Here is a 23,788-nt window from a genome sequence, read left to right as displayed (position 1 = left end):
ACTAATTCATTTTACATGTAGGACTTTTAAACACCATAGGACTTTTAAACACCATATGTCCATAGTTTCTGAGGTCCTGGATGATTATGGTCAGGATGATTTTCTTTCAATTTCAAGCTTTTTTCCCCAAATTCATTTGTTACTGACAGCGATCTATGAACAAGCAAAACAGAAGGGAGAAGCCATAGCTGGCAAGCACATGAAAAGCAGTCGCTGGGAAGAATTTCTTGGATTGTATATGTATCTTTTTGTCAGCAGTTTGACCTCATATTAAAATTGTGCCATCCCCAATAACATAATTAATGTGTCCCAAAGAACCATGCGAACTTCTGCTTGACAGGTTTCTGGGTAACTGGATGTTTATAAAGAAAGAGAAAAGTGAGTCTGGTCATTGATTAGCAACTGAAGCAGGTCCCAACAAGCATCTGGTCGTTTGCCTAACCACTGCAATAATATATACACTAACAACATTAAAGATGTACTATATTAACTCCATTATTACAAGCCAAAAACAGCACCCATAATAAAAATCTCAGCAAAGAGAAAACTGTCTTGTGCATTTTTTGGGCTTTTTTTTTACTTTGTTGCAAAGCTCAGTGATCACTAGGAAGCTTTATAGCCAGTCATAAAAATAAAGACATCATCCCGTTTTATTCCTGCACTAAACAGAGGTAAGAAACAAGCCTATTATTTGATAAAAACTTGGGTTAAGGGAGGAAGAGCCAGCTCAAATGTACAGTCTAATGAAAAATACCTTTACAACAAATGTTTTCTGAGGGGTGACAGTTAACCATTAGCAGTCAACCAGAGTAAGAATGTGCAATTGACAGATTTTTTTTAAAAAGAAGTGAGGTGACTTTTTGTGTATATAGTTGAATAGTTCAGATAACTAAGCAAGTACATGGCAGACAATCTGCCACCCTTCTCTGGGCTTTCAGCTGCACTAGCAGCAACTGCCTCACCCAACATATATGTACTGTATTTGTTACATCAGCCACTGACTATTTTCATTTCTTTCATTTTAGCGAGTACATTTTAATGTATTTTCCCTTAAGCTGGCTATCTATTGATGCCTTTTCATGACCATGACAGTGTAGTGTAGTCCTCAGAAAGATGTGCAGGATTTCCACTGATCCTGAATGACCCTTGAATTTAGCTCCACTCACTCATGCATTGGTTTCTGCATGGTAAAAAATGGGGATAATAGCTACCCCATAGCTGATGTGTAAAACAGAGATCTTGTGCAGTTGAATTAAATAATATTTGCACAATATCTTGAGATCCAAATATCAAAATTGAAAATAGCAAGATACTTGTAGTCAGCTGCTGGCTTTCTGTAAAATCAGTCTGTGGAAAATTCAAGCACTATGGGGCTTGATGACATATGACCACAATTCTCATCTAATTTACTTACTCCTGTAGTAATTTAACTGATTTCAATGTGGTTAAAGTAAATACATATTGGTCTAAGGAAAGCAGAATAAGGCCCTTGGTTGTTTCTGCCATGGCAATCTGCTAAGCTGTATGGCCTACCATTAAGAATGAGTTTCCACAGCTGTCATTGCACAAAACATAAATCTCAATTCTCTACCTTGAGATCCAAATGAAGAATGTACATTTGGTGCATGTACTGAATTCCCTCGCAGATCTGTTTTATGAACAGGATAGTATCCATCTCTGTCAAATTGCAGTTTTCATCAATAATTCGGTCAAATAACTCTCCTCCTTCCACACTGATGAGAGAAAGACAATAAAATGCTGACAAAGTCCAAATCCAATCCCATGCAGTTAGAGTAATACAGAATTTATGCTATTGACTATTTTAACCATTCACAGTCAAGTTCAGTAAGGTGGGTCTACAATATGAGCTTTTACTGTGATCTGAACTTTCCAAGAACTGGGTTCTGATGCATACTGGCCTGAACTTCTTCAAGGTCTGACAGTCCAGTCTCCCATCCATTGATAAGTATGAAAGTCTTGAAATCTGAACCTTATGCTGTCTTGAGTCATCATTTTGTACCAGTGAAATTAATGAAGTCACATGGAAAACCAAGACAACATGCTGGAGAACCTGCATTTAAATCTGCAGTCTCCTCCCTCAGAGTTTGAGAGGGACATGAACCGAAATTTCACTTGGAAACTACCCAAAGTCAACAAAAATGACTTCTTAATTTCTCATCACATTTCAGAATGCCTCCAGCTTACCCATTCATAGCTACACAGACATTTACCTTTTGTGATATTCTAATCATGTAGACCAAATTCAGAGGACTATCTGAGAATGTCCAGAATATCCAAACTCACATAACTTTGAACCTTCTGTCATGCCTTTCAATGTTCCAGTTACTCCTTTTTTGGCTTCCTTAAGACAACATCTGCTTAACTTGACTTTAAGGCAGCTATTTTGTGCCTAATTAGCTTGATAACCCAGCATAAAAAACAGGTTTATCCATTCAGGCAGCCAGTGTAAGGATTAGGCACAACACCTACAGCTGGCTTGTCTTTGGTGCAAGATGTCTTCTCGTTTGCCTCACAGAACTGGAGGTATTCTGAGAGGACTGTTTCTTAGCTGTCACAAATTAAAATTTGAAATTACAGAGAAGATATATAACACAGTTCTATCTTCAAATGGAGCATTGGCTTTACAGCACCAGGAATGTGGCACATCACTGGAAAAAATGCATAAATGGCTGCATGAGAAAACTTTTCTCTTAAATTCCATTATTTTTGTTCCTGAGAACATCTTTCATATGTTCTTTCCACCTGTAAGAAGCTCTATTTCTAATTTCAGGAGAAAGTAAGAAGAAAATGGACAATTCTAGCAAAAGTGGTAAAGACAGGAAGGGAAAGAACACACTTACTATTCCATGACTAGTACAATGTCATTTTTTGATTCAAAGGCATCATATAGCTGGATGAGGTTCACGTGATTCAGCTGGTTCATGACATTAATTTCATTCTTTACTTCATCCTGTAAAGAGTCATGAGTATTGTTACAGGAGCCTTTTCTCTAAGAAAGCTACATGAAACAGGACATAGTTTGAATCAGACATCCACATTATCTTCATATTTTCACTCGTGGCAACCAAACACAGGGTTTTTCCTTCAACTACTCCTGCAGTGGTAGATGTCAAGGCTATAGGAGCTACTAGACTGAACTCAGAGCCTGAGTGGGGGACTGCTTCAGTAATAAGCTATTTGGGGGGAAAAGGAAGGGGAGAGCCCACATGGACAAGTGGTGGGTTCACAGGGATGTAAAGAAAAGAGAGAAGCAGAACAGGACTTGGTTCAACCAGCTGTAAGTATACAAAATCAAGCTGTGTAAGAAAAGTCCAGGATAGTCCTCAAACCCTTCCTTTGCAGTCAGGGGAGAGAGACTGGTACCTCCATTCAGCCCAACTATTTTAGACATGCAGTTTAGGATGGGCTGAATCATTCGCTGGTGGTGCTAATCTGTCTCCATTGACTATAAGGGGATTCTTGGTGATCAGCTTGGCCACAGCTATACCTTGGCAACCCCAGTTAGCTGAGACAAATCCCACCCTTGAACGCTATTAATGACACCACTATCACACAAAGGATGCTATGCATGTCTTTCCTGTGAAAGCAAGTCCCACATGGCCATGAGGTTTGCAAAGCAGGCCAGACTAATTCTTCTCATCTGTATTTGTGTTGATGTCAGGAGTGCAGATCATGCTTGTTATCAGCATCCCTCACAGTGACATCAAGTCATTGCAGCAAAGGCTACAGCGTGCTTGGGAGGGAATACGCTATGTCACAGGCCTGACAAATGTTTTTACCACTAAAGAAAACACTAATAGAATTAACAGCAGAAAGCAAAAAAGGAAAGCCAAAAAAGAAACACAAAGAGCTGAAAAGAAAGTTGGAAAAATTAAGATTTAAAAACAAAAAGAGAAAACCCAAAAAGAGGACTTTGATGAGTTACTCGAAGTTCTGGAGGAGAAGGGAAACAGAACTAGAGCCAATGGTAATCCAGCAGGTCCTATGAGTGTGATGGCTTGTGAGCCACTTGGCCATGGTCTGTTGTGTAGCTGAGGAACAGTGTGAGATCCATCAGGGAACAAAAGACTAATATCACACTCTACCAACCTTCTGTTTAGGACCTTTCGCTTTTATAATTTTGGCCGCTAGCTTGAGACCTGTTGCTTTCTCTTCACATTTGTGCACTTGACCAAATCGCCCCCTAGGGAAAAAAAGGAGAAAAAAAAAATCATCCAGTGGTACTGGTGTCAGCCCTGAATGTAAACTAGGTTATAAACAACAGAAATTATCCTCTCCCTACTGGGTTCCATTTCAATTGCTCTATTGCTGCTATTTTGTTGTGTAGATTAGACTTGCTACTACTCATTTAGGCACACCAAAATCACACACTGTTCTCGCTGTGGGATATTATCCCACTTGTATGATTCACTATACTCACCTCATAACATGCAATGACTAATCCTGGGGAAGTCAACATACTTTAAGGATAATAACTCACTTATGTGCACAATCTGCCCCTTTCCATCTCATCATTCTCCTCCAAGGGAGGGCTGTGATTTCATGATGAAACAAAGCCTTACCCAAGACCATGCCACCATCAAAAATGTCAATATCACTCTCTCCTAAACAATGCCAGCATGAGAGATCAAGTAACTACATGGCCTGCCAGATTAACCTGCTGATCTATCTGAAAACATGCATGTGTTTTCAGGGATGGGACCCACTGAGAGAAACAAGGCTACAACATGTCTCTACATCCTGCTGGCTGCAATATGAGGTAAAGTATTACAGCATCCTAGGAGCCCTGTCATAAAGCCTGAGGGCAGCTGGCTGACCTAGAACAATATCAAATACAAGCCAAGTCTGCTGGTGCCAAACCTTAAGCAAAAATTCACTCGCACAGTAAAATCAGCCTCCTGTTTTCATCCCTCTCTAAAGCACTGTTAGAGCTTAGACTTTCATGACTTCGGCTCTAGTGAGACATATTGCTTCCATTCACCTCCCGGGGTGCTTGGCTGTAAATTTGTGTCTTGCTTTCCACGTTGATTGGGTTCACCTGACTTACCCTCCCAGGATTTCATTCTCGCTGACATTATAATAACTGCTGATCCCCACCCTTTTGGCTGAGACAATCCGGTGATCAAATGGTGCTGGTGGAGTAGAACTATCATCTACAAAAGACAAAACAACAGATAGCGTATGAGTGGTCACATGCAGTGCTTGTCTATCTCGTATTTTAGTCCCTCTTTTCCCCAGATAAGCTCATTTAAGAACTGAATACACCTACTGTAAGTTTTATAGATAGGTCCTTCTCTGTTATTTAAGAAGGGTTTTATTCCAGGAGCTCTGGCTCAGAAAACAGGGTGTGGTTGGGGAGCTACACTACTAAGACAAGGACTCCTTTATTAAGTTAGCATATTCTGCACAACTGTAGCAAGAGGCAAAGTGAAGACCGCTAGACTAATCCAATGTATCTTCATGCCCACAAAGTGCCTCAGCAATTTGTTTGGAAGGAATTCAGCTTTTTCTCTGATTTTTTTTTTTTTTCCTCAGGACTGTTAATAGGTGAGTATGTACCGTAACTCTCCAGTGCAGTAGGAAGAGAGACTGAGCTCTCCTCTAGGCCCAGCTAAAAGAGGCTATTTCCCAGCTTTTGCTGTTCGTCATGAAGAATGCCCTTCTCTACTGATTGACACAACTTCTCATTCTCCATAGTGTGGTCATCACCTTTAAAGATCACATTTAGAGCTTGTGCACATGAGGGAGTTTCACCCTGGCAGGCAGCACCTGGGATTTCCAGTATAGCTCAGGACTTGGTGTGGTAGGACACATGGTAACTGTCACGTGCTGCTCTGAAGAATTTCTGTCCTTAAAAAAAGATGGCAGATAAAAGGTAAAGAGGGGCACAGAGAAGGGATGGGTTCCCAACATCACACTGCAGCAGCTATGGAGTTTCGGCACAAATGCAGGTCTCTGGTATTATTGTCCAGACCTCCACATGCTGGACCATTCTGCCATCCTGATGTCAAAATCCCTGCTGGAGACCAGCCCTGCATGCCTAATTTCTCTTTGGATTTTTTGCGGGGTGTTGCGACTTCAGTTTCATACCCACGTTGTTTTTCATTTGATTGATATTCCCGAGAGTGACCTTTGGCTGACCAAGGTGACAAATACTTCTTCAACTGGTTGGGAGGGCTAGAGCCCCAGCGTTTCAACATGAGCTCTCTGGTTTGGAATGCCAGCTCCCTTTTGTGTGAGGCTTGTTGAGCAATTTTAAAACCGTTCATTACTCCAGTGAAAATGATTAAAAACACAAACAAAAAAAACCCATGACAGCATGTAGCTGGCAGGAACACTTTGGTCATTAATGTAGCAGTAGATTGTCCTTATTCACAGTGAATGACCATTTTTCCAGGACACCAGCTGTGTACCTAGATTTTTTTTTTTGACAGTGTTAATAACTTACATGGTCAGGAAGTTAGTTCATGGTCAAGGAATTGTGAAAAGCTGTGGCTTCTGGAAGTTTGCCACCTACTTGGGATTCTGCAGAGTTTGAATTGCACGTCCTTAAGTATGGGTCTTTGTGTGTTACCGAGACCCACAAAATGCCAAGAAAACCTCTACCCTAAAGGCAGAATTTGACTCTAACAACACAAACTCAAAGGGCCCCAGCACGTAAGTGACAGAAGAAAATGTCTTTCTGAAAGCTCAGATCCCAAATGTTACCAAACTTTGGGCAAGGACATGTTCTTTTAAAGCGGACAGAGTGCCTCTTTAAAACTATGCCTAAGTGTTAGCCTTCAAGATTTTCCCAGTGACAGACCCTCTGTTTTTCTTTTCCTGAACACCAGAGGGGATTTCTCCCTATTCAAGAATGACCTACTATTACAGATCAAAGATGCTCCAAGAGAGACACTCTAACCTTAATGTCATCCCTACCAATCTGCTAGAGCTCAGGACAGGTTATGGAGTTTAAAGTTTTAGTACACTATCTCCTGTTTCCTGCTACAAGAGACTAGCACAAACATTTAATAAATGTTTGCCTTTCCCACTCTCCCCCCATTCCCAAAGCAAAGAAATTCATTCTGAGTCCTATGCATGCACACACACACACATATATCTTCAAATCCTTCAGGCCATCCTCTCATGTGCCATCATTTCATATACAGGGATAGGCACTGAAATTCTCAAGCTGAAGGTCTAATAGTAGAAATCTCTGCTTCAGCCCAGTAAGCACTGCTTCAGAGTTCGGTGCCCGAACACCATTTATCTGACTGTTCAACAGCATCAGTCAGGCTTCCACACAAAAATCTGTATTTTTTTATTTTATAGCTGAAGTTGTTCTCACTTCAGATTGCAATGGTACGAATATGAGCAAGCTGGTTTTGCAGGCTACATCCAGAGCATTGCAGATTCTGTGTTAACACATGTTCTCAGCACTTCCACAGGTCAACCAATTTTGCCACACATTATATAATTTCTCCCACCACTCTATACTTAGGAGTTTTAGCTCTGTTAAAATAAGAGGGAAAGAGGATAGTATTAGTGGAGTAGTTGTGGCAGAAGCGAATTAGTTGCGATTAATTTCTGCCAGAACAGAAGCCTTTAAGATGGAAGCAAACAGAACCATGTTATTTCCCATCAGCTTAGGATGGGACATGAACAACTGCTTCCCGTCAGAGCTACCATGCACACCTTTCCCCCCTACTAATTACAATCATGAAATCATGCTCTTCTACGGATGTCCCTCTCTGATCGTCACTGTAATACCAGTGGAATCAAATGCTTTGCCTTTAGGAATACTTCCTTTAAGAGCTTTTTTTAGTTTTACATATGCCATCAGCACTTTCTGCATCTAGCCTGCTCTTTTTATTGTCATCTTTGATTAGGCCTTCATCATTCACTCGATGCTTACTGCTACCACTATGCTCAAATTGGCAGGTCTGCTCAGTGACTGAACTATAATTTCCTGTACCTTTTTCGCAGCCTTTACACCTGCAAGGACAAAACATGGCATTAGAGCAGGGTACACTTAAAGCAGAGCAAATTTAGAAACATACGTAAAAAATGCCTACACATATATTGCATTCAAATAACATTAGGTTATTTTGCTTCATGGTGTAAAATAAACTGTTTTAATATTCACTTTGAGAAATAAAAATGACCCCTAAGTTAATCATGACAGCAAAATGTTTCTCCATTACTGAAATCCTCGCTTGAGTTCTTCTAAATTTAACATTTGGCTATCAATCTCACCTTTAAAACAATGGGAGAGCATTGGGATTTCACTCTGTTCATATAGGTTCCTGAGAGCTTAAACTGGTTTATCCCTGAAGGGCTATATATCAAATGCAGCAAAGAAAGAATTACAGTGAACAAATTTATCAGCTTAATTGCCTGGGCAAAGTATCACAGTTTTATGTTATCACTTAAGTTACTACATTTTGCAGTAACTTAATTCCCAGTTGGTATATGGCCTAATCTAACCTTACTTTGCTCATAGGTTATATGATGCTGCAGTATATAACATAACAATGGGAGAATTCTCAGAGACGAAGAATAGCCTAATATAATTCCCATGTCCCTAACCTATTTCCCAAGCAAACACCCAAAGCACACTGCTAGTACCACATATGGTAGATTGTTTGCCTGTCTTTTTTAAGGGCGTAATTTCAGCTTAGAGTTAGATCAGAGAGATAAACTCATTTTACACTTTTGTATTGGGCTGGATTTTCACCAATATTTATATTAACCAGCCACTTTGACTTGAAACTTGAACTACATATTTTTCTAAAGTATGGGTGTCTTAAGAATGTGCAGCCTGAGCTTCAGACCTTACCTTCCCTCTGGTGCCTCTTGATCATGGCTTTGTCCTGCCTCATCTTCATTTGGGGAAGGAGCTGGTGGTTCCTCAACTTCTTTTTCACTCTTATCAGCATTTCCCTCCCCTTCATTCTCCCTCTCCTCTTGTCTTTCATCTCCAGACACCTGATGTTCCTCCTTCCTCTCCCCATCTCCTGGGGACTCACTCTCTATCTCCTGCCCAGTTATCCTTCGACAAGCATCATCAACAGCATCTTCTTCTTGCCGCTTTTCTGTAGTGAAGGATTTCTGAACCGAGCTTCTCCTGTATTTGTAATAGCTTTCAAAAGCCAAACTTTTTCCTTTCTCCTCTGGCCCTTCATTATGAAATTTGGGAGGATCCATTTCAAGCAGAACAGAACTTTCCCTCTCGGCATTTTCCTTGTTGAGCTTATCAACTTCTTCCTGAGAGCAGTACTGGCTCTTCTGGATGCCCCCCCCTGTAAGTAAACAGATTACCAAGGAATCTGTCAGTAATTCTCTGATAGTAACAATATTAAAGTAGGGTTGCGCACTTAGCATAAATTCTATTGCATTTTCAACTAGGCACTTGCTTTCCTCTCCCACTTTCAAGGTCAGTGTAAAAGTCTCCTAAGCAAGAGCAGACTACTTCTTTAAAAAAGGGATTATCATGGGTCACAAACTCTTCCTTTTGGACACAGCACTGGAAAATGTTTTTCTCACTCAAATTTATTGTCAGCCAAGTCAAGGTTAATAAACTCCTCATGCAAAGCACTTTTTTGAGCAGTTTGCCACCATGTGCACAGGCATGTGAAAAGTAGGTTGATGTTGCTTGGACAATTCTCATTCATGCTGATGAGCACACACATAACCCAACCAACTTCAGTGGAGCTGCTCAGGAGAGTAATGGCTCTTTCTGTGCAGTTGTACCCTTAGGAACTAGAAACTGATCAGAAAAAAAATGTTCTAACCTCTTGAATCTGGTGGCTTCTTCTCTTTTGTTCCCATATCATTCAAATATGACTTTTCTTTGATGACCTGTGAAGAAGGCAATCAATGTATTAGTATATACAGCGTTCATGTTGTATTGTTCTGCATGAAATTGCAGCCTGATTTTTTTGGTCAAATCCAAGTACTCTGTGTTCTAACTCACGCTTTTCCTATAAATGATGGTCCTTATTTTAATCACTACCAAGCTGATCAGATTGGTACCAGTGTAAAGCAAGAAAAATTATCTCAGTTGTAATCAACATCAGTGTTGGCATAAACACAGCCCAGAAAAGATCAAGATTAAGCCTCAGGGACTAAAAGAAAAGAACATCCAGAAATGAGCTGTTGCCCTGCACTAGCTTTTGCTGTTAAAAACTAAGTTGGTTAAACCAAAGCTAGAAATATTTAATATTCTAGTAAAATGTTCAGTAACAGTCTTACTGACAGATTTCAAAAAGTTTTTTGCTGTTAATCAACATCTGGTAACAGCATTTTTAATGATCGAATAATTTATTACAGGCTGACCGAAACAGTTAGCAGCAATTGGAGCGTATAAACCATAATGTCAGCTTTGTAGCTTTCTCTTATCTACATTTTACAATGTTACAGTGACATCTAGAGGTGCTTTATACCAGGCCAGCTCCTCATAAAAACTTTACTATTACTGTTACCTTTATGGCTATTTACTCATATTCCTGTGCCGTTTGCTCAGTGTGTTTTTTCATCAGCCACTCCTAGACTTGTAGTAGGATGGTGACCACAGTAAACCATTGTGTCTGCTGTTGCTCAGTGCTCCTTTTCCACCCGCCTTTTTCCTCTCACAGTACTATGAAACTGGCACTATCATTATTAATAATAGATCCACAGGGTGTGAAAAATGCAGATACCTCCAAACATCTTCCAGGGAGACTACTTTCGGTCTTTGAGCTACCAGCTGAAGCAGCATAATACATATTTCAACAAAATATACAGAGCCAGACACTGAATTTTGAGTGTCTTAATCATGCAAGCACTCCCACTGCTTATTCTTATTGTACTCTGGGCATGAATCAGTCCCATTAGTAAACATTTGTTCTGGTAAGCCCTCTGCGTTTTTTATGCTTCATTTTTTTGGTTTTAATTTCATCAGGCTATATAGAAAATAGGCATGAAATTAAAGCAATGTGTATCCGCTATAAACACTGAGTTCAAGGGAAAGGAAACTCCATGAGAAGCAAAAAGAGTTGAGAAAAACTGGATGAAACTGCATGAAAGGATTTCAGCAGGAATTTTTCAGAAAATCTTGATCTGCAAGAGTCAAAGAAACTGTAATATGAGCATAAGAACTGAGACTGACACTATTTGGGATGCAGTTGGTCCCAGGAAGTTGCAAGCTACAAAATGGAAAAGGCATAAATACCACTAGGTAAGTACCCTTGAAATATAAATTGGAGCCTTGTTCAAATGGAACTTAAATATAAATGTCACGATTCCAGATGGATCACAGAGAATCAACCAATGCTCACTCTGTTTTTTTAATGGTGAAAACCATTAAAAGAAGTAGGGAAAAGCCTCGGACTTATTCATTCTGCAATGTGACCACAATTCGTAATGCAATCAGATTCCTGTAAGTATGTCAACCTCACCGTACCACTGAGGACATCAGCTCTGATCAAATACAGTCAGCTGAGCAAATAACCAGAGAAACGGCCTCCAAGCTCTTTGATGCATGGGGCCAGATCTCACTTCTGCATTCAGAATTAATTGCAGGCACACAGCACTTCCTACTAAATATTGCTGTAGTTTGCAGGTGTGAAATACAGAAGCCAGCTTTTGAAAATCTATCTAGTGGAACGCTGGACGATGCCAAATATCTGAAACTGCCAGGGCGTTACATAAATTACTACAGCGTTTATTCAAGCATCATTTCTGATCTCTTACATTTTAACAGCAGATGAGGAGCTCATACTAATTTAAATGAGAGAAAAAAAAAAAGAATACCAATGAAACATTTACTGGTATCCTTCAGAATCAATAAATGTAGCTATTTCAAATAAATACAGGGTCAGTAGTGCACTAGAATAAGAAATACAAATATAAGGACTAGATATTGGACTATTTGTAGGCACATGAGTAGTCTATACGTGAGCATCCCAGTTTTCTCCATGTTTTGCTCTTTACAGCAACATGTGACTTCAACTTGTCAAATCTTGACCTGGCAATAAAACCACAAACTTTTGCTCATTATTTCTTCCCTGTAAAGGGTGGGATTTTGCCAGGTTCTCTGGAGCTGACAGAAGTCAACGCATCCCTCCCAGCCGGCTGCATGCCGCGAGAGGCACAAAGACCTCCCTGTAGTTTGTCGGGGGTATGCGTCCCCACAATGTCCAACCCCAGGCAGTCGAGCCAGCTCCTGCGAGAGCCCACAGGTCATGAACACCCAAGGCCATCACACTCTTCTGAAAACCTCATCTGAAAGGCGTGGTGGTTTGTTAATGACATCCATCCCCCCCGACTACTCTTCATAACACTCCTCTTCCTTCAGTCTGTTAGCAGTGCTTTCTTAAGAGTCTTTTTAACTTAATCCCTAATGAGATTTTATTTATTTATGTATTATTCTTCCTGAACTTTCGTGACATGTGACTTTTTCCAGTCTGTAATTTCTAAAATTACAGGAATCAATATTTCTTAGTGGAAATTATGTCTCCACCTTATTTTTTCCCCTTCCTTTAATGACTTGAATAGGCACAATGAATTTAATAGCACTACAGTCATTTTCTCTATTCGTACAAGCCAAAAGCTTTCAATGAAGTTTTCATTTTAATTCCACAAAAGGTTAAATATGAAAGGTTGCATTGTGACCCTGCAAAATATACCAAATCAAAAAGGTGTCTGTACCTACACAAGTTGGTATTGTGTCTTCAAAAATACATTTTCCAGACTTAAACTTATTCTTTCATACAGAGTATTGCTAGACCCTAAGTAACAGAGACAGAATAAAAGCCCACGTGATGATAACAGAATAATGCGAGATACTCCAGAGGCTAAAACTTCAGTATAGACCAATGGAAAAAAAACACACTTTTGGAAATTATTTAAATTGACTTTAGAAACCTGCAGAAATTAAGCAATAAGCAATTATATATATAAATATAATATATTTTAACAGAAATTTCAAATGCAGCGAGAAATTAATGTTTTTTATAGACATCTGACTCCTTTTTAATGAGCTGTACTTAGTTAAATTCCTTCTTTATACTGTAGCAGTCCTACCCTTGGAATGTTTTCCTAGCTAACTTTCAAATTCTTTTTATTCACCTAATAAAATTCTTTGATTTTTTTTTTTCCTACTGCAAAAATTTTTTTAATGAATGGCCTCATGAAGCAGCCCCAACCGTTTAGTTAGAGGTCCTTTATCACCCCATCACCTTTCATTTGATGTCAAGACATTATTCTCAACTTCAATCAGCCGATACTGAGACACAAAACTTTGCATATACCTAAACCACATTTCTTACTCGGTGTCTCTTTCTCGTGTTCTTAAGATACTTTGCAGAGCTCTATTATGGCAAGATATCCTGGTTTTGTGTAAGACCTGATCACCATCCATTTACCAACATGATTAAGTTACTTGAGCTTTGTGATGAATTCATTTCACTAACAGCCAGAAATCAGCCATGGGCTTTGCCACCTGAGCACGGTACTGTGGACGCTCCCAGTATGTCCACATTGGTATGCAGGAGAATGCATCACATACGACAGAGACCTTGGGGCAACAGCATGCATGCTGATGCCTCCTGTGCTATTCCCCGAAGCTGGAATCCATCCCCTCCTTCCCTTTTGTGTTCTTCTTCAATACACACCCTTTTTCCCCTCAGCAATGTAAAATATTCAGTGAATTTATTTCTGATACAAATTTATACATGATACAAATGTACACATGGGAATTATGCTTTTACTGGCAGGCAGTACATCTGTTTCTGTGTCATTATTTTTTTGCTACACTACACAAACTGATGGCACCTTCAGGCAAAGATTTTGACTCTTCCATGATCTTTATAGAGCTCCTTGAATGAGATAAAGAAATCATTCTTCTGTATAAACCAAACTCAAGTCACAAGTACCTTTTAATCACACACAAAAATAACCTCTGAGCCATGAGAACTGTGATTCTCCCACTAGGAAATACAAGAGAATTTCTATGTGACCTGCTGCCTTGAAAATACATTGGTAATGAGGTAACAACCTCTGCATGAAGACACATACTAAATACTGAAAAATCCCTTGGAATAACACCATCCTAGGTGAGAAGCTGAAGACCAGTGAAGCCAAAGCCTTGTCCATTCCCCACTTCAGTTTTCCAGCTTCCCACCGGCTGCACTGGAGGAGCAGTGGCTGTCCTGTTTCAAATGGATGCTTCCTCCTGCCAGGCCATTCTTCTCAAAACAGGGAGTCTTACAGTGAAGAGTAGAACAGGCTTTCATGCAACCAGGCTCCTGATGAAGCCCATGGTCTCAAGCGTGCTATCTGCTATGGTGAAGACAAAGCATATTGCACTAATAGTAACAGGTTGCTTTTAAACAGCTTCACTTTTGCCTTGAGGTCTAGTCACTGTCATTTAACAGAGTCAGCATCAGGTAGAAGAGCAGCTTTGGAGGTTGATTTTTTAACTCCAGTTGATTGGTATAATTTTAATGTCTCTGGAATACATGGAGGCCTGTAACAATAACCAACAAATCTGAGGCTACCAATCCACCTCCTAAAACCAGAGCATTCAGTATTACCTAGCTTTGACACATGTCCTTTCACTTCACCTGGGAAATCAAATCAACCTGTTACTATCACTTTTGGGTTTCTCACCTGAAGAAATCAGGGGCAACATCAGGCAAGCAGAACCACTGGAGACTCTGGCTGCTTGTCTTACCAACATACTGGACAGCCTCATATCTACCCCTTCTCTGTACTGCTCAATGCCCTCACATGTGTGATAACTGACAGGGTCCCATGTGCTTCACAGGTGTACATGTGACTCATATGCACCTGTGCCATAACCACAAAATTTTCTAGGTGCTATTCTCCACTTTTTCCCCATTACCTTTAAATGGCTCATCCTCTAAAGTGGGCTCCACTATCGTCACAGTGTGAGAAAGGAGGAAAAAAAAATCCATCTTGAAAGCCATATCAGTGGCAGATCTTTTTAACCGTGGGCATAAACCACCCATCTGTCAAACTACTCAGGCAATTTTTTGCTACAATATCAGTTAAGTAGCCTCATTGTTAAGAGAGTATTTCTAAGCTTTACTAACTTATCTGAGCTAAGCATGCAATGATACAAATGGCAAATGTCTTCAGACTTCTTGAACTGCCCTTCCTAAGCTGCTTTTGGGAAATCACACTGTTGGGAGATTTCCAAAGGGTTACAAACTTCAGAAATCATCCCCTACAGCTTTGATGACTCACTTTGAATTGGACTCCAGAAATGCAGGTTTCCTAATAACGGACTTCATTTAACAAGAAGGGGGTTTGGGTAGAGGGGAAAGACCTGGGATCTCTTTATTTCCCCTTTATAGACAGACCTTCTCCTGTGGCACCTCAACATGCAGGCAGCACCCAGCCAATGGAATGCGGTGGGACTCCTCCCAGGCCCTGTTGGGGCTGCTGCCCAGCCACCCATCACCGCTCCTCCTCACTGGCACACGTGCACAAAACCCGGGGGGCTGCCAGGATAGCACCAAATTAATTGCATTCCAGAGTGGCTACCCTTGTCATCAAAAGCCAGTGTGGTGGAGACCCCACATTTAGTTGCAATAGCACTCTCCTACCAGAGGAGGCATCCAAGGATGGTACCCTTACTACTGGCAGATGTATCTGACTTCTGACAGGGGCTGAGAGGAGTCCTCACCTGAAAACTCACTAAATGGCTAGCATATCTGATGACAAAAGGTGGATTTTAGATGAATGGAGTGGGCGAAGACCTCTTGCCTGAGCAAATCCCTCCTACCACTGTCTCACCTCTTCAAGGAACCTTCTGCTTTTACAGGACTGCTCTCTGATGACCTGCCTTGTCTTGCTCTCCTGCACTTACCAGATATCTCTTCATCATGAGGTCTCTAGTTTTGCAAAGGAATTGTAATGGATTCCTAAAACAGTCACTGTAACATGCAGGCATTAACGTCATGCCTATAAGCCATCTGAGGTGGTGTGCAGGTATTCAGAAATCAGCTGTGCCTGCTTTGATTCCACATGTTCCTCAGAGTTGTAGAGAAAGCAAAACCACAACAACAGTGCACAGGGCAGGATCCTACCCAGGGAACATTGTAGAGCAGACAGCAACTTCAGAGGCTAAATGAAAGCAAAATTAAACAGCATTCTGAATTGGAAGGGCATTATAAACTTCCTATGGCCGTCAGTAAGGGAGAAAATGGGGCAAAACAAGATTAAAATGTCTTGTCTGGAGAAAACATACTGGGTTTATAGACAGAGAAAGTCAGAGAGAGAATTATAACTCTAATATATTATAGGTAACTCAAAAACTGGAATACCTCTATCAAGAACATATTTAGATAAAGGCATCAGTCCTGAGGGGAAGAGGAGCATTCCCGAGTATGAGGGCAGACGAAGGCGCTGACTGGCTGCATTGCCCAAGCAGCAAACAACCCATCTGCTGAGATTCTGCAGAAAGCCTCTACCCTCAAAATCACTGAGGATGGCAGAAACTCTTGCAGACAGATGAAAAAAGAAAATGAAACAATTCCTGCCTATTTGGCTGGAATATGAAAAAGTCACAGAACACAGCCAATCTGGAGAGAATTTAAATAATGCATAAGGGACCCATTAGTATTTGTAGGCAAAATGAAGGAATCAGAAGAATGGGTATAGACTGAGGCTGAATGGATCTTAAAATACACGTGGCAAACAGCAGTTTCATTGCAGACTCCTACTAAAGCAGCCAGTGAGTTGCGACTGCAGTATGAGACCTGCACGGGAGGGACAGGGGGTTCAAACAGAAAGCACAGCTCCCACTGCTGGGGGGTTTCTAGTGTGGGAAACAGCCTCAAACTGCTAATAGTTATTAGTCCTATGGCAAAGCCTGTAGAAATGGCAGGAGACTGAAGTTACAGCAACCTACAGGCAACTGCAGAAAGTTCAACACCGCTTTACGATGGCAACAAAAGGGATTTTCTGACTCTCCAGGTGAGTATTCACAGGTTAATAGTATGGAATCTCTAAACTGTTTAATTTGGAGGAAATAAGTGAAGTATTATTTTACTCCCGTTCTTTATAAGTGGAAGGAATAGGACTGAAAATGGAGTTACAGAGTCATTTTGCAACAGGATTATCACGGACTACTTAAAAAGGTGAATTTGAGGAAAACCTCAAGACTTTTAAAGACCCTTACTGTAGAACCACTGATTTCCCTGGGTGGTAGTAGTGAGAAAATAACTTAAAACGACAAGTGATACATGCTACTCCTCTCAGCTGTGTGGTGATAGGGTCACGCTGCACTCAGTGGAAAACGGCTGGGAGACATTTGGCAGCACTGACAAAGCATGAAGTGTCTGCAGGCTACACAATATTATAACTCCAACCCAAAACAGAAATAAACTAACCTCCTGTATGAGGCAGTGGAGGTATTTCAGGATGGCAGTAAAAGGCAGGAAAGCAGAAATTTTGCTTCAGAGGAGAGCAATCCCTATATTTTGCAGAGCACAAAAAGTCCCTGTAGAGCCTGTGATCTGGAAACTGTTCCAGCTGCTGCTGAAGCCAGAAGAAAGTTTACACACCCCAGCTGCTTATCACCCCCTCTTTACCTCTCTCCAATTCCCCCTCTTCCCTCCCCGTTGTTCTGCCTTTTCCACTGCTCTCTACTTAATCCAGGTCTGTAAAATGAGCCAGTTGGGAAAAATGAAAAAACAATCCTACAATTAATAAAGCAAAGAGCAGCACCTCTCAAAAGAGGGAAGGATGGGAAGGCAGGTGATTAAGCAGTATGTAAACACAATCCACTGCCTTATCTAGATGTATCCATGGCCACCTACTGCACCACCTACTAGTAATTAAGAATGACTGGATTATTTTGCAGAACCAGGCTGGGGACAGCCAAGTATTTGTCAGTCAGCTCAGCTGTTAGAACTAAGAGGTGACATTTGCTCCTAGCTGGGGCAGGGTGGATGACAAATAGGCACATCACCCAAAATATCTGACCATATCCAGCAGTGCACAAAAGCAGGTACTGTCCTTTCCCATTAGCTGTAGTGAATGGATCACTTTGCTCACAGCCATAAGGAAACAGAATAGGACTGTGTATGTCTAAAGTGATTGCAGGGTTGCTCAGTGTTGCCATACGGAGCCCACCTAGGATAAAAGAGATGTTGGTCTTACTGCCTGGCAGCCAGCGCTTCTTCAGGTTCAGCATTGTTCAAAATTGTTGTCAGGTGGGACTAGAGACAGTGATAAGGATTGTGTTTACAGAAGCAAGGATTGATTTCTACATAATCAGGTAGGTTTGTTCACTGCTATGCCACTAGGTATCAGTGGTACATTTCAGGTGTAAAAGTCTGCAAGGGTGACATCCCCTATTTCTGTATTCCTTTGCTTTTCTTTTTGCTTTTGTCACAATTTAAAACCTCATTTGTAAATCCAGTTTGAATATGTGGCAGGCAGAGGCACAGGCAACCAACTTCACAGTGTCTCAGTCTTTTTACTAACTTGCTCAGAGATGCTGTTCTTACCCCTCCAGGCAGAGGAGAGTCTGCCCTGAACACTGGTAAATACTGGCTCCTACTAAACTGTCAGCCAAGCTCAGCAGTCTCTGCTGAAGGATATCATACCATGTTCTTTTATTCTTAATGCAGGGCTGAATTCAAGTCTGTTTTTACTTAAACCAAAGATGACTGTTTACTAAAGCCAGCTGTTGTTCACAGGATAGCTTGATAATTTTATGATGGTTCTTTACTAATAAATCAAACGCACAGAGAGGAAGGTAATGACAAGCTAACATATGTATGCTATCTCATAAAACAAACAAAATATTAACAACGTAATAATATCACCAGCGTGATTCCAGACATGCTCGTGCCGCCTTTCCTAAGTCCTCATGCTAGACAAGCTCCTACCAAGTCCACTCAACATCACTGAGAGTCTGCCTAAACAAAAATGAATCAGTGAGGGGATTACAGATGGAGCTGCTGTTGGAAAAAGACAGATACTCCGCTTGCCCCTCTTCTCTTTGGGTCTTTGTCAGTAGGCTGCTTCTGTTTCCATCATGTTTAAGCCCCCTACCCTCCACTTCCAAACCCTTCGTAGCTCTGAACTCTCCACTGGGCACCTGCATCTCTGCCATCCCAGCTACCCTCTGACCTGCCAGGAGCACGACTTCCCCCTCTGACCTGCCCTTCCACTACACCCACCGGCTCCCACAAACTCACCAGCAAAGCCTGCATGGTCCCCTCCTTTCTCTTACCATGCATTTGTAGTGCAGAGAGCCTCGCACCTACTCGGGCCTCCAGGAGATGCCAGTTCATTAACATCCCAGTCCTGATTCAGTTTGTATTTATAAATAGGTTAGATGCATATGTAATTTCACCAAGACAGGTAGAGCTCTACCACAAACTGCAATGATCACAGCATTACAGAGATGACCTGTGGGTCTCACTATGATGGGGCTTTTACAACAGATGTTTTCATTGATGTTTTGAAAAGTAAAAGAAGCCCTAAACTCAGATGCTCAAAATAAGCAATCTCTTCTCATCAAAGTAATGGTACAAAAGAATAAAACTTCTCTTTTGTTAAAATTCCTTTATTGAAACCAGTCCAACGTGATGTTCAAGAAGGGCCTGTAGAAACCACTTTTGTTGTCAGTCTCCTTTGGCAGGGCAGCCACTTTTCCCTTCAGTTAATGATGCTCTGGAAACAGGGCTGCACATTTTATATCCTTACATAGTGGCAGATCAGCCAGTTCAGCTGACAGAGCTTTACAAGATGGTCCTCTGCTGCTACTCAGCACTGACTGCTATTTTTATGGTTTCCTACAATGGCTCAAACACTTCTTGTCTACCTGAGAAGTGGGGCTGCCTAAGAGTAACCAAGCTGAAAAGCACCTGGTTTGCTGGCCAGACCAGTCTGAGTAATATTGGGTGCTTCTTTTTTCAAGCAATGCCATTTCCAATAATATCTTCACACGATGTTTTTCCTGCTCAAAAACTTCAGAAAAACAAACTCAAGAATTAATCTTTAAATGTATCAAAAAGTCAAGCCTGTATGTGACTTTTTTGGGGGAAAAAAAAGGCAGAAAAGAATATGAAAGGCAACCTTTTTGGTTCACTGTAGGTTAATTAAAAATCAACACACTTTGTCAGAAGAAATTCCTTAATTTTCTAATACTACTGGGCTTCTTTACCAAACAAAGAATAGTTAAACTACCTTACAAGAGCCTATTATAATCAATGGAGCCTTTCAGGAAATTTTTGTGGTCTTTTAATCTGACCTGTAAAGAACACGATGAAACTCCCGTTACAGTGACACAGGCATTTTTTCCCCCAAGGAAGTTTACACAAGCCACAGCTCCAGTTACAGTAACCCTACCTCAGATCCCAGTTTAGAAGTACCCCCCTCCCCACCAATGTCAGCAGAAATACCAGATCGGAACAGCACACTTAAGATGTTCTTTGAAATAAAGGACATACATATGTACACGCCCTGACCCAAGAAGGATTTTTACCAGTTTCACTAAGCTCTAGACTCCACTGCATATAACATGACTGCTGCAACCTGATTCCCCCAGATAATTATAAATCCAGAGAAGATCACAGTAAAATGTATGGCCAGGACCCAAGCCTCCTGAAGTCTGTGTCAATCTTTGTCACCCATGTCAGTGACCCCTAGTTATGTTTTACAACTGTAGAGAAATCGTTAGAAAAAAATGAAGGTATTTATCACTCAGTAGCTTTTCTGTATCTTTTCCACTGAAACTTGCTCAGTTTGTTCTAATACTTTTCATTTTTAGAGCATATTGGTTGTTCTCTCTTAAACGTTAACAAAATGAAAAAGTTAAACATATAGCAGAACATATCCGTAGCTTGCAATGATTCCTGACAAGATGAAACACAAACCTGGGCTCACCTTTTCACTTTTCTTCTTGAGCAGGGCATCAGCTGTTTTCTCTGAGAAAACGTGCATCCTAAAAAGATGTCCAGCTTCTTTTGTATAATCACCTGCCTTGCAAAGTTTATGTTTTTGAACATGGTGTTTTGCACTTGAGTTATGAATTACTAATGTTTTAACCTTCTCAACCAGAGGCCCTACAAGCTTCTGTAGTCCAGAAACACTTTGTTCCAGTCCATCTAGTCTTTTAACCTGCCGGTCTGCATTCCTGTTTATATCAGAAAGAGATTTTTCCATTTTAAGGCAAAGCCTCTTCATTTCATTACTTCTCAGATTTTTGTTTCTTTCCATCCTTGATCCAGGTTCAGATGTTTCCACCTTTACAATCTCGATGTCTTTTTCAATGCAACAGATTTCTTGGGAAACGCTGTTAAGCTTCTTAAGGACAGTGTCTTGCAGAGTCAACAGCTTATCTATTTTCTGTTCAAGGGAAGCAAACTTCATATCCATTATGTTAAAACTTTCAGATGTGCTGACATCACTGGTTGCAACATGAAGAATTTGCGGGGGTTCCATTCTATTATCAGGCCCTTGGTTTTGCAAAGCGTTTGGATTGAATATTTTGGCCAAGTTGTTGACCATAGACGTAGAACAGCTCTGCCTGCTTGATGTGGTCATTTTGCTGATTTGGGTACAGGATGGAAATGCTCTGATGATCAGCTGCTTGAGGACAATATCAGTTGCAAACGCTTCGCATCCAGACTCCTCAGATACACAGCCAAGTTTGGCAACTCCACCTCAACTAATTTATAAACTACTCTCATATATTTGACTAAAACAGAGGAAAGAGACACCCAAATTATTTAGGAAGAAAACGCCTTTGATCTATTCTTTTTTATATATATATATCTGTTTCCAAATGAAGTGAATATAGAGATGCGCATCCTAAATGCACTCGCTTCAGTGACATCGCCCTAGCAGGGACTGAACTATTTGCACTCCAATGGAATTTGACAGCAAAAAGGCTACGCGATATGTGAGAGGTCTCTAAGAGTAGAGACACTTTGGCAGTGCTGTTGTTGCTTTTCAAAAGCCTAGTATGTAATGTGATCCCTGCTCTGAAGAGAATAAGTGTCCTTACAGGGACCTTAAATGTGGCTGCTTGAAATTACTATGTCTTAAGGTGAGCTTTTCCAATGAAAACCTCTATTGCTTGAAAAGCCTGTTATGCCAGGCAGGAAGTCAACAGAGTTGTTAAAAACCAAATACATTAAAGGAAGTAAAAGAAGAAGGTGACACTGAAATGCAGATATCTGAAAAAATCAGAGCCCGTTTCTCTACCCTGTATTTTAGCTACCACATAGCTAGCTCTTTAGACACAAGCAATTCTCTTCATAGCCAATATCTTAATTTACTTCTGTATTTATTGAGACTGTACTAATTTGCCACAAATGAAGAGGCTCTTATGTTATACTATGATCTGGTCATACAAATTCCAAAATGCAAAGTTTGATAGAGAGACTCAGTTCTTTGCTTTGTTTGCATGCCAGTAAACGTCTCAAAACCAGTGATTAGTATTCATAACTCAAACAGTTTGTTTAAGTTTTGCTTTTGCAAAAGGCCTTCATTTCTTTCAGAAAGACAATATTGGACAAAGAATAAACGTCATGACAGGGAACAGGATTCCCCTAGGCATAGGTCTGAACTGTTGAACATTTTTCATGTTGGTTAGAAAAGTAAAAACATAATTAAAAAGAAAGAATAAAATGAGAACTTCTTATCTCAAGTCAACTATATTCCACATGAGCAAGAAGCAAATCAGTATGGATCACCTTGATGGAGAAAGGCTGCCTCTGAAATACAAAGAAAAGGCTAGCTTGGACAAATGACTGTCATAGATTGACCACACATAGGTCATTCTGCACTTGTGCCATACCTCTTATAGAAATCAACACGTAAAGTCATGCAGCTGGTTGTAAAACAGCCAGACTGCTGCTCTACTCAAAGGATCCCAGTGAATTATTTATTTTGCCAACCTCAGTTTCCCATCCTTTAAATGGGGAGCATGAGGGATAATTAGGTAAAGGACATAGCGAGTTCTGAATATCTAACACACTAAATAGCCTTTCAAAATTGCATCTGTTCACTAAATGAAGAATATGAAAGATCTTCTCTTCATTTTTAGGTGCCAAAGATGTCTTTTAGAGTCAATCACAGCTGAAATTTTCAAAAGTTTCCAAAGGCATTCTCCCACAGTCATTTATGAATCAACATGTAGTCAGTGATAATTCAGGAGCTTGTTCTCCAGTTACCACAGGTTAATAAAGGAAAAAAGTTCCTAGGTACATTTGTCACCTTCTGAGAGCAGTGTGTTACTGTGAGTGAAAGGTGAACTGTGTCCATGCATGACCCTAAAACATGGATTGAAATATCTTCTTTACATAACACACATTACCAAGAGGTGACCACCATGTTTTATTGTGCATAGCATATTCACTGAGCAGACTGAGAAGGTTAAATGATTTTAAAATAGGAAACAGGATAGGAAAAAAAAAAAAAAAGAAACGGAGTTTAGGGATCCCTATTTCATGGACAGAATAACACACAGGACAGCAGTCACAAAAGAAAAGAATATGGAAGCAAAGAACATCATGTCAATTCCAGCAGAGAGCAGTTGTGTTTGAACCCCTTTGCCTTCTTCCGTTCACCTCTGTTAGAAACATAAACTAAACCCTCCTGACAGTTTCACATCTGCAGAAGCCCCTGTTAGACACAAACTTCCAGGAGAGGTGTTTGCATGTCTTTAAAATGGCCAGGTTTGAAGAGCCATTTATCTTGGATGAAACATCCCTGCAGGAGTTCATGGTGAGCTTCCCCCCTGACCCCCACA

The 23,788-nt window shown here is 40.6% G+C and overlaps 1 protein-coding gene across 1 annotated transcript in view; it reads right to left on the bottom strand.

Moving 5' to 3' along the window:
- MYLK4 (myosin light chain kinase family member 4) overlaps window positions 1-23,788 on the bottom strand; it is a 68,119-nt gene that overhangs the window by 7,000 nt on the left and 37,331 nt on the right. The window contains exons 3-9 of the mRNA XM_072851595.1: window positions 9,798-9,864; window positions 8,843-9,305; window positions 7,979-7,998; window positions 5,069-5,174; window positions 4,111-4,204; window positions 2,862-2,971; window positions 1,592-1,733 (exon numbers count right to left, since the gene is read on the bottom strand). Coding sequence (XP_072707696.1) covers window positions 1,592-1,733; window positions 2,862-2,971; window positions 4,111-4,204; window positions 5,069-5,174; window positions 7,979-7,998; window positions 8,843-9,305; window positions 9,798-9,864 — 1,002 coding nt within the window. The remainder of the gene's footprint in view (window positions 1-1,591; window positions 1,734-2,861; window positions 2,972-4,110; window positions 4,205-5,068; window positions 5,175-7,978; window positions 7,999-8,842; window positions 9,306-9,797; window positions 9,865-23,788) is intronic.

Source organism: Ciconia boyciana, chromosome 2 (genome assembly GCF_034638445.1).
Source record: "Ciconia boyciana chromosome 2, ASM3463844v1, whole genome shotgun sequence".
NCBI classification, from domain to species: Eukaryota; Metazoa; Chordata; class Aves; order Ciconiiformes; family Ciconiidae; genus Ciconia; species Ciconia boyciana.
This window is presented reverse-complemented; position numbering and strand designations above follow the sequence as displayed.